The following is a 12,862-nucleotide window of genomic DNA, read 5'->3' as shown; positions in this document are numbered from 1 at the left end:
TAAGCATTTCTGTCAAGCCAATACTTAACAGAGAACCATTAAGCTACATTGAAACATCCTCTAACATGATGCACATAAATAATTATATATCATATCCATGCATGTTGTTGTATAGACATGGCAGATTTGTGATGCCATCATTTTTCAAAAGCATTTTCAAAGTACTAAAACATCAATAGTTTCTCAATTGCCAGTACAGGAACTACATGGATATATGGACCAGGTGATAATGCACACGCACACGCACATGCACGCACACGCGCACGCACACACACACATATGCATGCACCCACATGCACGCAAGCACACGCACACACACACACACACACACACACACACACACACACACACACACACACACACACACACACACACACACACACACACACACACCGACACCCACACACACAAATAATTAGGAAAAAGTTAAATCCATAAATCATGGCCCCTGTTAGCTTGGGGTCCTCTGAATATCCTTAACCTTTTCAATGCCCTTTTTGCAGAGCTGTACTGTAGACTTAAGATAAACCTTTATTGATCCCCAGAGGGAAATGAAGGCGTCATATAGCAGCAACAGCAGAAAGAATGAAACAGAGCAATGTACAGGTATAAGAGTGAGAGTCAAGAATCAAATCTGTCACGGCCACACTGCCATGTTATACTGCTATAGTATCTTCCCTTGTGTTTCATTCTGTTGGTCCATTTGTGTGCGTGTGCGTGTGCGTGTGCGTGTGCGTGCGTATGCGAGTGCGTGTGCGTGTGCGCGTGCGTGTGTGTGTTCCTGCCTCTCTCTCTCGCCTGGATCTTGCACACCTGCCTTCAACCAGCTCATCATCAGCCAACACACCACAGCCATGCATCAACTTTCACCTCTCCTGTATATAAACGCCTCTTCACTCTTTGTCAGATAGTTGTTTCAGCTTCAGTGGGAGTGACTTGCTTCAGGCCAAGCTTGGATTGCCTCTCGGCTGAGTTTCCTATGTGGAGACCGGGGTTTGAATAGGACAAAAGTACAGATTGTAACCAATGTATAAGATCAGCGTGGTTCAGTTCTCTGTTCACAGGAACGCCACATTGTGCTGCCCAGAGGAGAGTTTCAAATTCTCGCTGTTGGAATGGAGAGGAGAGAGGCTATATAAACAAGTGTGACCCCAGGGTTATCAGACTCAATTAAACGTCGATCTCGGCATTCTCCACGCAGTTACAGATCTTTTGTCATCGCTACGTGGAGGACTTGGGGTGAGGAGTCATTTCATGTAGAGTGGCTGCTATTAACTCCCAGGGCAGCACGCAATTGACACTGTGTGCCAAGTAACTACAGTACGGCAGCTTTAGAAGGATCATGGGTGACTGTGTGTGTGTGTGTGTGTGTGTGTGTGTGTGTGTGTGTGTGTGTGTGTGTGTGTGTGTGTGTGTGTGTGTGTGTGTGTGTGTGCGCTCGCATTTGGCTGCTAGGGTTTAGCATTGCTTGACTATGCACGTATGTTTTGTGTGTATGTGCACGTTCAAACAAGTGCTAGGCTATCTACAGGAAGAAAGTTCTCTGGCACCGGCAGGGTGTTAACACAGGGTTGCACGAAATGTGCACAGGATTAGTATTATGCTATTGCAGCACCATTGTGGTGGTCGGGTCTCGGATGTGTTTTCGTTGACTGCCTATAGCTCATAAACACCAACCTACATGGGTGGGCGTGTTAGTTGGGATGTGGCATTAGATGGAAGACACACAAGAGCAGGCTTCTCAGGCAGATCGTGATCTGCACTTGGAAATAATCTTTCATGTGTTTTCTTGCCAAATCTCTGGCATTTACCCAGCACGACCCAAAACCCGCACTGGGGTTGGCATCCCGGTGCTGGCTACACTGTCTCCTGCCAACGCAGACATAATGGTCCCCCATATGGCTGGTAACAGCCCCTGCTGAGACCCTCGTTCACTTCTATTAATACACTCCATGTAATGAAAGGCTCAGTTGAATTAATCAGCTTGAAGACATTAATCAGACATTAATGAATCCCTGACCTCTGCCCTGGACTGCTGCGTATGCTTTGTCTCTGTCTGTCTGCCTGTTTGTCAGCTTATATAGCCAACGTCTAGAGTCAGTGTATTGACTGGTTGTCTCCGGGGGTGTTCCATTGAAAATTGTTTTGTCTTAAGTAAAATTTGGATGCGAGCCAAAGCTGGCATAGTTTCACATTTCTAGGAAATAGAAATAAGTTGTGCAGCACTGGTGTAAAATCAAACAGAAGGGCTATTTCTAGACAATCTGATTGAAAAAGGAAAAAAGGTTTGGTTGTGAAACAGACTTCTATAAACTCATTACCTTTAATTGCAATTAATGCACTGGTCAGTGGTCTCTCTCTGTCACACATACATCCACACATACGCACGCATGCACACACACATTTCATCATTTGTTAATGTACAGTCAGAAAATAAATAAAATCCTGGTGACTTTGGCTGTCAAGGAGATCAACTGTCAGTTAAGTGATGCACCTGATTACTGAATAATGGGCAATGGTGCAAAAATAACTGTAATTAGTGCAATTTTCTACTGCACCCAACTAATCAATGAAGACCTTGTATTGAAGCCCTGGTAATAAAATAGAACAGAGGAAAGAGAGAACACATCAGGGTTGAAAAAAATACATACATCACTACATTAAAATGCAGGTGTTTTCTTTGTCTCTGTAAGACTGTACTGAGACTGAGATCTCATCGTCCACCAGTCAATCAGCTGATCCACTTGATAATTATCAAATTAATTTGTTGCCAAAGTTGGTGGTGAATTCCCTTTCATTTCAATCAACTGTGGAGAGGTTTTGTATTAAGATTTAATTTAGCACAATTGCCCATCATAGTTCAGTCTATGTGGAAATAATTGAGTAATTGAAGAATAATAGTGAATAATTCTCTGTTAGCAAATTCTTTGCAGTGTTGGTTTTACATACTGTATGGAAGGGATTCAGTTTAAGGGGGATTATAACCTGAGTTTGGTTGTAGTATGCCTGTTCTGAAGTCTTCAAGCCCCTGTATCTCAGTGGATATTGTCGTGTTACAGTATATAGATACAGTATTAGTGTTTTTGTTGTTGTTGATGCAGGAAACACATTGTCTCTTTTCCACCACGTTTTGGATGCTAACAACTATTCTACATTACATTTCCCAAACATTCCATAGTAGACTCAAACTGTATATCAGCATAATAAAATATGTTTTGTCAAAAATACATAACTGAAGCCACATGGGCAAGATGAGGACATGCAAAACACAAAGCTGCATGGCTCTGATGTAGGGAATTATTCTGCAGCGAGGTGCCTTGTGCCAAATGAGCTCCAGATTACAATAATACCTCTGGTGGAGCAATTAAGATCATATAAACACTGCATGCAGAGCACTGGCACCAGGGTAAGCCGCACGCGCACACACACACACACACACAGACACAGACACACACACACACACACACACACACACACACACACACACACACACACACACACACACACACACACACACACACACACACACACACACACACACACACACACACACACACACACACACACACACACACACACACACACGGAGAGTAAAGACCTCAGTGATAATTTATTCACTTGCAACTCCGAGTGTACAAATGGACCATGGATTTGGTTACATGTGTACACTCTCTGAGTTAAAGTAACACTCAGGATTTTCTTTACACACATGTATCCAAACTTAACGTAAATGTTTGATTCATCCCCTGTACACTTTTGACCGAGGTCCCCCAGGGGTCTGTACTTTGCCCCCTCCTTCCCCCCCTCTATAGTCCTACACTAAATCTCTGCTCAGCTCAAGCTCAATGCAGAAAAGACCATCTCTTCTTCCCTGGAAAGTCCTGCCTCCTGCTGGATCTTTCCATTTCCATTGACAACTCCCTGGTGGCTCCTGTTCCAACTGACACGAGCCTGGCCGTGGTCCTGGACAGTCAGCTGTCCTTCAAGGCACACATTACACAGTGATCGCTCAATCCTGCAGATTTACACACTACAACATCCAAAAGGATCAGACCCTTCCTCACCAAGGAGTATGCCCAGCTCATTATCCAGGCCTATCATCTCCATCGCAACTCCCTCCTTGCTGGTGTCTTGGCATGCTCACTCAAGCCCCTCCAAATGATCCATAATGCTGCAGCACACCTTCCCGAAGTTGTCTCCTAACGGCCAACATCCTGTTATCCACATTCTATTGAGAGGTCCCTCCAGAGTCAAATTCAAAGGAGGGCGCTGTTTTTTCCTCTTTTTTTTTACTATGGGTTCCCAGATTCCTAGCAGACCACGTGTCCATTACATTTAGCCTAAAAAACAATCATGCCTGTAGCCATTGCATAGTCTACTTTTAGTTGTTCAGCATATATTTGTATTCGGTTTTTTTTGGCCCATATGTGCCGCACTACATAATTACGCACATTTCTACATGATTACGGAACATCTCTCACCGGAAGGGCTCTTAAGCCCACCGCGCGTGTCGCGTGTTACAGCGCATTTGGTTTCCGATTGAATTCTGTTTATGTCCTTGCGTCCTGCCATCACTGCAATAACAGCAGGTCACAGAATCGGACTTCTGAAGATGTTCTTCTGTGCCGTCTAGGGGGGTGCCGATACACTAATTTCACCAAACGATACGATATTTGGCTCACAACTTCGATACGATTTCGATACGATACGATACGCACTTTTTTATTATGAAAATATATGGGGGAGAGAAAATGCAAACAAATAATTCTGTTTTTGCATTATTCAGACGCAAACTTGTAGCTTTTCAGCTACAATAGCCGTTTTGAATCCAAATAGGGCAATAGTGTGACACCTGACCCGAAAAAAACCAACATGTTGTCACCCTTTTCACCTCGGGGCTGTTTTCAAGCCTGATTATTATTATTATTTTTATTTTTTCGATATATTTTTTTCCCCAAAACGATACATATCGTCACGAAAACGTATCGCGATATATCGCGGGACGATATATCGGCACACCCCTAGTGCCGTCCTCTGTTGTTGTCATCAAATAATTAATTAAATATGTAGCCATGTGCATGACCACAATATTTGTTGTGCTCTGGATAAGAGCCTAATAAATGCCTAAATTGAAATTGTATGCACACAAGTACACCTGCACGCGCACGGACACACACACACACACACACACAAGTACACTTGCACATAAGCACGCACACGCGCACATGGCCACACGCACACGCACACACACACACGCCTTGATATGTCAGCTAAGAATGTGACAGCCTTCACAGTGTCTTGCTACATATCCATCAACAACAGCAGCCGAAGGCTAACCCTGACAAACACCCAATATCACCAGCAGCTGCTGGGCCATGGATAATTAATATAGCCAGCAATTTGGCAAAGCTATAAAAGCCCTGACACTGACACTTAGACATGTAGCGTGGGGTGACTAGTGCATGGAACCAGCATGTACAGTACATAGAGAGGAGATAATGGGGGGGGGGCAGGAGGGTTTGATGGTGGCACAGAAGTGCTATCTGTAAAGGAATTAGTGATAATCCAAGTATCATAACGCAAAAATGCAAATGCATGCATGTACAAAAATGCACAAAGTATCCAGAGAAGCCACATGCAATTGGCACCCTTGAATACATTTTGAGCGCCAATCTTTATCAAAATAGAATCTTTAAACCATAGGCATGTTGGGGGTGTTTTCTTCTTTATCCAGTCAGACCCAGTGGTGGAAAAAGTACTAAATTGTTTTACTTAAGTAAAAGTATTAATACTGCAATGTAGAAGTACTCCGTTACAAGTAAAAGTCCGGAATAAAAAAGTTACTTGAGTAAAAGTACAAAAGTATTGGTATCAAAATGTACTTGTAATGTATGCAAAAGTAAAAGTACTAAAATGTTTGAAAATATCAGATCTACAAGCTCACAACGCGTCGCGATGCGACGCGTTGTGAGCTTGTAGATCGGCTATTTTCAAATAGCCTAGTAATAAAATATGGCTAAAGTGGTTATTGTAAGTTTTATAATGTACTCATTTATATCTGCAAAGTAACTAGTAACTAATGTTTTCAAATAATTGCAGTGGAGTGAAAGTACAATATTTGCCTCTGAGATGTAGTGGAGTAGAAGTAAAAGTATAGACAATTGGAAATACTCCAGTAAAGTAAAAGTACCCCAAAATTGTACTTAAGTACAGTACTTGAGTAAATGTACTTAGTTACTTTACATAACTGGTTCAGACCTTTAGAAAGTGCAGTGCAGGAAATTCAATCAAGCCTCGCTCAGAGAAGAGAAAACATTCACATATCTAAACCAACGTTCATACGGTATGTATTAGCAAGCTTTCAGTTTAGGGTGACCTTCTGGAATGAATATATCAACAGGTCTAAAAAAGACATAGTTATGCCTCTCACATACAATATGAACTAAACAATATGTCGGCTACAAAGTGCTTGGACACAAAAGGGTTATCAGCAATTACATAGTCCGATACTATTTTCATACAAACATCCAGAGGAGTTAACGATACTCCAAATCAGTATCAACTAAAAATGTACTTCTCTCCAACTCTATATATAGTAACATACATATTGTAATATTTATTTAGTTTGGTAACACGTGTATATGTTACCAAGTAACCAACATGCATTCAGTACTTCAAACTGTACATGTATGATACGAATGTTACCAAATTTGGCATTTTCACATGTGGCACGAGGTCAAAGCATATCTCTCCAGGTATGGCATAATTTCACTGCCTTCTTGTATTGGTCTGGTTTTACTTTTAAAAAGATGATTATTTGAACCCGAAGCAGTCGCATATGCTTTTAAAGAATACATCTAAAGTATGTCTGCTGGTAAAGGTAGGAAGAAATAACAGGAAGAACAGACTGCAATCCACCCACTTGTAGTAATGTCAGGCTTGGCCTGTTTCTGTCCCCGTACATAACAGCATCACACTGCATTTAAAATTTCAGTGCTCCCAACTGGTGCTGCTCCTGTCGGTTTTCATTTAGCATTGGCGGTCTGTTTGCATCATCTCTTTGTTACCCTCATTGCTTAAACCTCATTATTGTGCATTGAGAAATTGTGGGCTAAGGACAAACCCGATACCTATCCCCATCACCTCATGAATGATCTGTTTCTTGAGAGTGGCATGAGTACTGGTTTAGACTTAACAGATGATATGAATGGGAATGTTGCATTGTGGGGTATAGTGTTGAGTCTCTGCCATGGCTGGTGGCCATTTACAACAGTGTTTGTCTTGTACAAACACTGTTTTGCAGTTCTCCATCGAACACAAAAAACTAAAAACAATACAAAAATGACAATGAAAAAATAAGAAGGTAATGACCCCGGTAACCGGGGTCAAATTGCTTAAGGATTCCAGGGAACTATGATTGGGGGAAAAAAGAGCGAGAGAGATTTCTATTTGGCGTTGATTGGATGTTGTGTTCATGTTCTTTATGGCATTTTTGGTAGAACAAATAGGCCCCTCTCACTAATTTGATTTGACGCTGATTGTCGCATTACTCCCGAGATCATGTGAACCTAATTTGGTGAAGATTGGGGAAATTATATAAAATGTACCGACCAACTGACATCGCTGTCCTAAGAGCTGTGCAGCAAGCAGGGCTAAAGATACAGTTACAATGGACAGCACATGCATTCATTCTTTCCTCATGTTTATTATGAGTATTTTAGAAGGGGAAAAAAGTTTGGGATTTATCCATTTGGAGACTGTATCAGATACATAAGCTGTGTGAATACTGTAGGTCACTGCACATAACAGCCTCCCTATATCATTATACACTGCAATTGCATGCCCTGCATAGCTACTGCCAAGCATTGATTGCTATTGCCAAGCATGCAACTTGCATGCTTGGCAATCGCAGTAATTGAATGAAGCAAGTGTATATTTAAGTACATTTGCATAAGTACGCAGGCAGAAATGAAAGGACTTAAGTAAAAAACAGAAGATGCTCGTATACATGGCGCTTCATAAAGGTGCCCACAGGATGAGCCTCGACTCCCACACTAGAAGCCATAACGCACAAAGCAGAGAGCAAGTGAGGTTCTGCGTCTCCTCTCGCTCTTCTTTGGCCCGACGTTAATATGATTAGACCGGATTATGGTAATGTACAAGAGGGGGTGGGGTGCGCACAGCGATGCTCCGCTGCTCTCATTTTCGGGAATAGTTAATTGGTTAGGCTGCTTTGATGTCGGGGTGATGGCAGAAGAAGGTTTGGGGATAGGGCGGGGGTGCACCGGAGTGAAAGGGTGGTGAAGGTGCAGTGTGCATCAAGGCAACTTTATTTTTGGCCTACCAGAGATCTCTGCAGGCTCCCTGGAAAATGGAACGTGACCTGATGGAGCCGAAGAGAAATGGCGTAGTCCTGAAAACTCCACACATTTCTCAGTAAATGCTGCGAGTTACATGCAGTGCATTCTTTTGTTCATCAGGAGACAGACCTGGCAAGAGAAATACTCTGTGGCTAAACATGGTTTTGAAGATATTCTCTTTGACCATGCACCCATCTGTGGAAAAAACGTGTCTACAACTTGACATTCGTGCAGACAGTGATGATATACAGCGGGGAAACATTTGTGAGTCAAATCCACCAGAAGACTCTTGAACGAGCCATGGCTGAACACTGCCTCCATCTCAGGTGCATTATTGTGTTGAGAGGGAAAAAATTAAATATGTATATAAATATGTATAAACAACTTATATATCATTTTTGGATGAATGAATCTGGGGTCTAGTGGTCTAGTATGTTGACAAGCACTGCTGATTAAATTTGTACCCAATGTTCAAAAAAACAATAACCACACTACTAATGCAGGACACATGCAGGGTGAAATTGCAGAAACTTCAAATAATGATTTGGCACGGCAACGTTTTGCATTTCTGGGTACTTTATATCACAATATGATGCAGAATTCTCCAAAAGCTATGTCGCCAAATCTGTTGTTCTTGCACAGTAACGGTTATGTAGAGAATAATGTGTAGATATACATTAGTCAAGTGTTTCCCACAGGTTGTGTGTGTGTGTGTGTGTGTGTGTGTGTGTGTGTGTGTGTGTGTGTGGAAAATGCCACCTAGAATGTGTCATTTTCTCTGACAAAACTTTTTTGGGAAGTAACAAAAAAAAGTGTACAAACAGACTTTCATAAGTAAAAATCTTGCAATTTTATTTGCATATAAAGGCAGCTAAATATATCACAATGAACAGAAAGAACAGGAAAGAACTAACATTTCCATGAAAAGGGATACAATCAGAGAGGGAGGGGGGCGAAGGAGAGAGAAAGAGACTGAAGGAGGGAAGGACAGAGAGAAAATGAGAGAGAGGTACAGAGCACAAAAGAGCATTTACAGCGGCAAAGTTGAGACACCTATTGGCAACATTTTTTTGTGCTAGCAAGATTGCATTTACACACAGTGCAAAATTAGAAGAAAAACAAAACAAAAAAACAAAGCAATAAAACACAAATACTATCTGATTTACACCTTAAAGGACTTAAACAACTCATGTTTAGGCAGGCGTGCTGTTGGGAATCAAACCAACCACCACCTGTTAGATTGTGAAATTAGCCTCTGACAAAAACAAAACAAGAAAATCCTCTCTCATCCAAGATTAACAATCTACCCTAATGGGGGGAGTAAATACAAAAAACAAAACAATACATTAAAAGAAACGTTCAAAGGGCATTTGATGGGGGTGGCAACAAAGTCTGCCATAGAGGTGCATTAAAAAAAAAAAAGAAATGCACCTAAAAGTATGTTTCTTCCATTTCATCCAACACGACTTTTAGTACAGATGTTTTACAACATGAATATATATTTATATATATTTTTACATTTCATTTTTTCCAATTCACTTTACTTCTTCATTAAAATCAGAAATCCATAAGGGCATGTTACGGGGTGCTTTTGTGGGGATTTTAGAATTTGGACAGAGATAGCTCTTTGTCCCTGTACATCGGGAGGTGTTGCGCAGGGGAAGGATGAGTAAGCAATAAATAAGGGGGGACATTTATCTCTGAGCTAGCAGAGAGCGGGGCTCCGGCTGAGAAACATTAAAGCTAGTTTAAGGCAGCGTCCCTGTCAGCCAATAAGAAAGAGGAACTGACGAGAGCATAAAAAAAAAGGAAAAATAAATCAGATGATACAAAAAACAAACAATGGCATCCGTTGTCCGGCCAACACACACACACACACACAAAACAAATTATACAAATTCACAAAGCATTAGTTTATCTTACAGATCCGACCAATATCTTATCAATAGCAAGATTGTTTAACCACGTAATCCCCCCTCTCAACGCCCCCGAAGCCCACCCACACACCCCCGCCAAATTCCCCCCCTTCATTCTCCAAAACCCACATAATTCTCAACCCCAAACGACAGCTTAAAGAAGACCAATATTTATTTTTTTATTTCATTTTTTTTCCTCAAAAGAAACACTTAGAATTCTTCTTTTGACTTATTTATAGAAAAAAACAAAAAACAACAACTGTAGTTTATTTCTGGCTGCTTCCCTCATGCCCCCCAAACCGCCCCAACGTGGCAGTGGGTTTTTTTTTTCTGCGATGTTCTCAAGTTTCATGAGCTGGTGATGGGGTTGGGCAAGTCAAAGACGATGGGAGGGTTTGTGGGCTGGAAACTGACCGTGCACGTCGAGGCGTTAACGAACGTTGTGTAGCCGTCCGTCATGATACCATAGCCTGGAGGGGAGGGTAAGGAGGGCAAAGGAAACAAACCACGCCCGTTAGCAAAATAACGCATGGAACAACCATACACAGAGAGAGAGAGAGAGCCTGGTAGACAAATAGAGATAAACAGGCACACACGAATGGAAGGACGGATAGATGGATGGATAGTGAGAGAGAGGAAACACGACATTTTGTAAGGGATTTAAACGACGTGTCGTGTTGAAAGACAGCTCTTAACACTTGGCACAGGAAGGCGGTGAAAAACGCCTTTAGCAGGACTGATGGGTGGCGGGGGAGTGGGGTGGGAAACTGGCCTTCATCTGGTGACCAATGAAGCTTATCTTCATCTCAGGGCCATAACCACTCCTCCTGTCTTCTCCCCCTACGCTTTCAGCCTTCCATTTCTCATAGACACCCATCGCTTTGAAATCATAGCATCAACCCCATCCCCCCCTATTCCCAACTAGCAACTACACAACAAGATGGGGTCTAATAACGGCGTAGCTCTCATGTGCATCTCTGACATCATATTGATGATGTCAATATGGAGAGACGGATGTGTGTGTGTGTGTGTGTGTGTGTGTGTGTGTGTGTGTGTGTGTGTGTGTGTGTGTGTGTGTATATATATGTATACATATACACACCCATTCTTGAGAATCAGGACAAAATATATATATATATAAAAACATACATGAAAAAAAGTTGCATGGAAATACTAAGTAGGCACAAAAAATGTGGCGCTCATTGATCCAACGTACGGTTTGTGAGATTAGCTTCTGACATACAGGTGCACATATTTGGGCAAGTAGAGTTCGCTTTCTGGTTGCTTGAAAAGCAAACTGCATGGTATTTCATTTTTGCATTTTCCTTTTTGGAGTGTTTATAGGGACTGGGAAGCAATTTTATTTTGTTCACTAATACTATTAACACAATATGAGACATATCTGTCCATGAACATAATCGAACGTCCTAGCGCTCTTTTCAGAGAGTGCTCTCTCTCTCTATCTCTTGCTCTCTCTCCCCCCCGTCTCTGAAAGATGCCTTTTTCTTCTTTGTTTGTGTCTGATGATAAGAGGTGCTACAACACATATTTCCACTTGGGGATGAATAATGTACCTACCTCCCTACTTCTAATAAATAAATAAATACGTTTATTTTTGTTCTGTTTAGCCTGTTTTCTATCCCTCTCCTCTCACCCTACCTCTGTCCTCTCTCTTCTCACGGAATACTACAAAATTATGGAGCGTGCACATTTCACCCACTGCTTTACACTTGTAAACAAAGGTACGTGACAAATAAAACGTATTCCGACATGCACCAGCTGAGCAATGTGAGCTCAATAATCGAGCCTTGAATAATCGTCGACATTGGGGGAAAATGATTGTAAAGAAATATATAAGATTAGTGGGCACGGCTACCACATAATGTCAACTCAACCAAAGCAGTGCACACGGACAGTCTTCAACACTGGAAAAAAAGTGCCCGGGGATTAAGTGGTTAATGTCTCCGCGTTTGTGAAACACTTCCGCATGACATCACCGACATATCCTTTGTATCTTTATTCCAGCCTTTTGCCAATCAGCCTGGAGGAGCGTCAGCGCTCTCAATGCACTGTATTCTTGACGCTTGTGCTTCTGGAACACTAGCAGGATTAACACATTTACCGCCGGGCCCGTAGTTCTACGGGCCGTTAAATCCAACGGTTAAGCGCCAATCCCGTAGCCTACGGGCTGTGGTGCTTTTTCCTTTTTTTCGAATTTTTTTTTTTTTTTAATTTTCTAGGGGGACCATTTTCAGTGTAACACCACCCGATCTCGACCGGAAGTGCGATCACGTTTTTTGTTTCCCGTCTGCCTCCATTCTAAGTCGTACACAATAACCCCTGTAAAAGCCCCTGTAAACATGTAGTTTTTCATCCTCGCATTTCCCATGTTAACTTAAACGGTCAGAACTCAAACATGGCGGCTCCGTTTGACACGTGGTCTTCACTGGTAGAAGCAGTGAGATCTCCGCGATGTTTACAAACAGTGCACAGCTCAATCTTAAGGATTTTAACAAGATCTGTGGCGACGTGAAAAAAACAAAAAACAACAATAAAACGTTGGCACTGGTGAGTACATTATGAGAT

At 42.0% G+C, this 12,862-nt stretch overlaps 2 protein-coding genes across 3 annotated transcripts in view; one reads left to right on the top strand and one right to left on the bottom strand.

The window, feature by feature from the left end:
• LOC308091305 (C-myc promoter-binding protein-like) overlaps nucleotides 1-12,862 on the top strand; it is a 296,959-nt gene that overhangs the window by 226,524 nt on the left and 57,573 nt on the right. The gene's annotated exons all lie outside the window — the stretch shown is intronic.
• mpped2a (metallophosphoesterase domain containing 2a) overlaps nucleotides 10,392-12,862 on the bottom strand; it is an 83,058-nt gene continuing 80,587 nt past the window's right edge. The window contains exon 7 of the mRNA XM_080436895.1: nucleotides 10,392-10,746. Coding sequence (XP_080293021.1) covers nucleotides 10,625-10,746 — 122 coding nt within the window. The 3' untranslated portion in view covers nucleotides 10,392-10,624. The remainder of the gene's footprint in view (nucleotides 10,747-12,862) is intronic.

The sequence above is a fragment of the Gymnoscopelus braueri genome, assembly GCF_963280865.1.
Source record: "Gymnoscopelus braueri genome assembly, chromosome: 1".
In the NCBI taxonomy this organism is placed as follows: Eukaryota; Metazoa; Chordata; class Actinopteri; order Myctophiformes; family Myctophidae; genus Gymnoscopelus; species Gymnoscopelus braueri.
The sequence above is the reverse complement of the archived record's forward strand: the minus strand, read 5'-3'. Positions and strand labels throughout refer to the sequence as shown.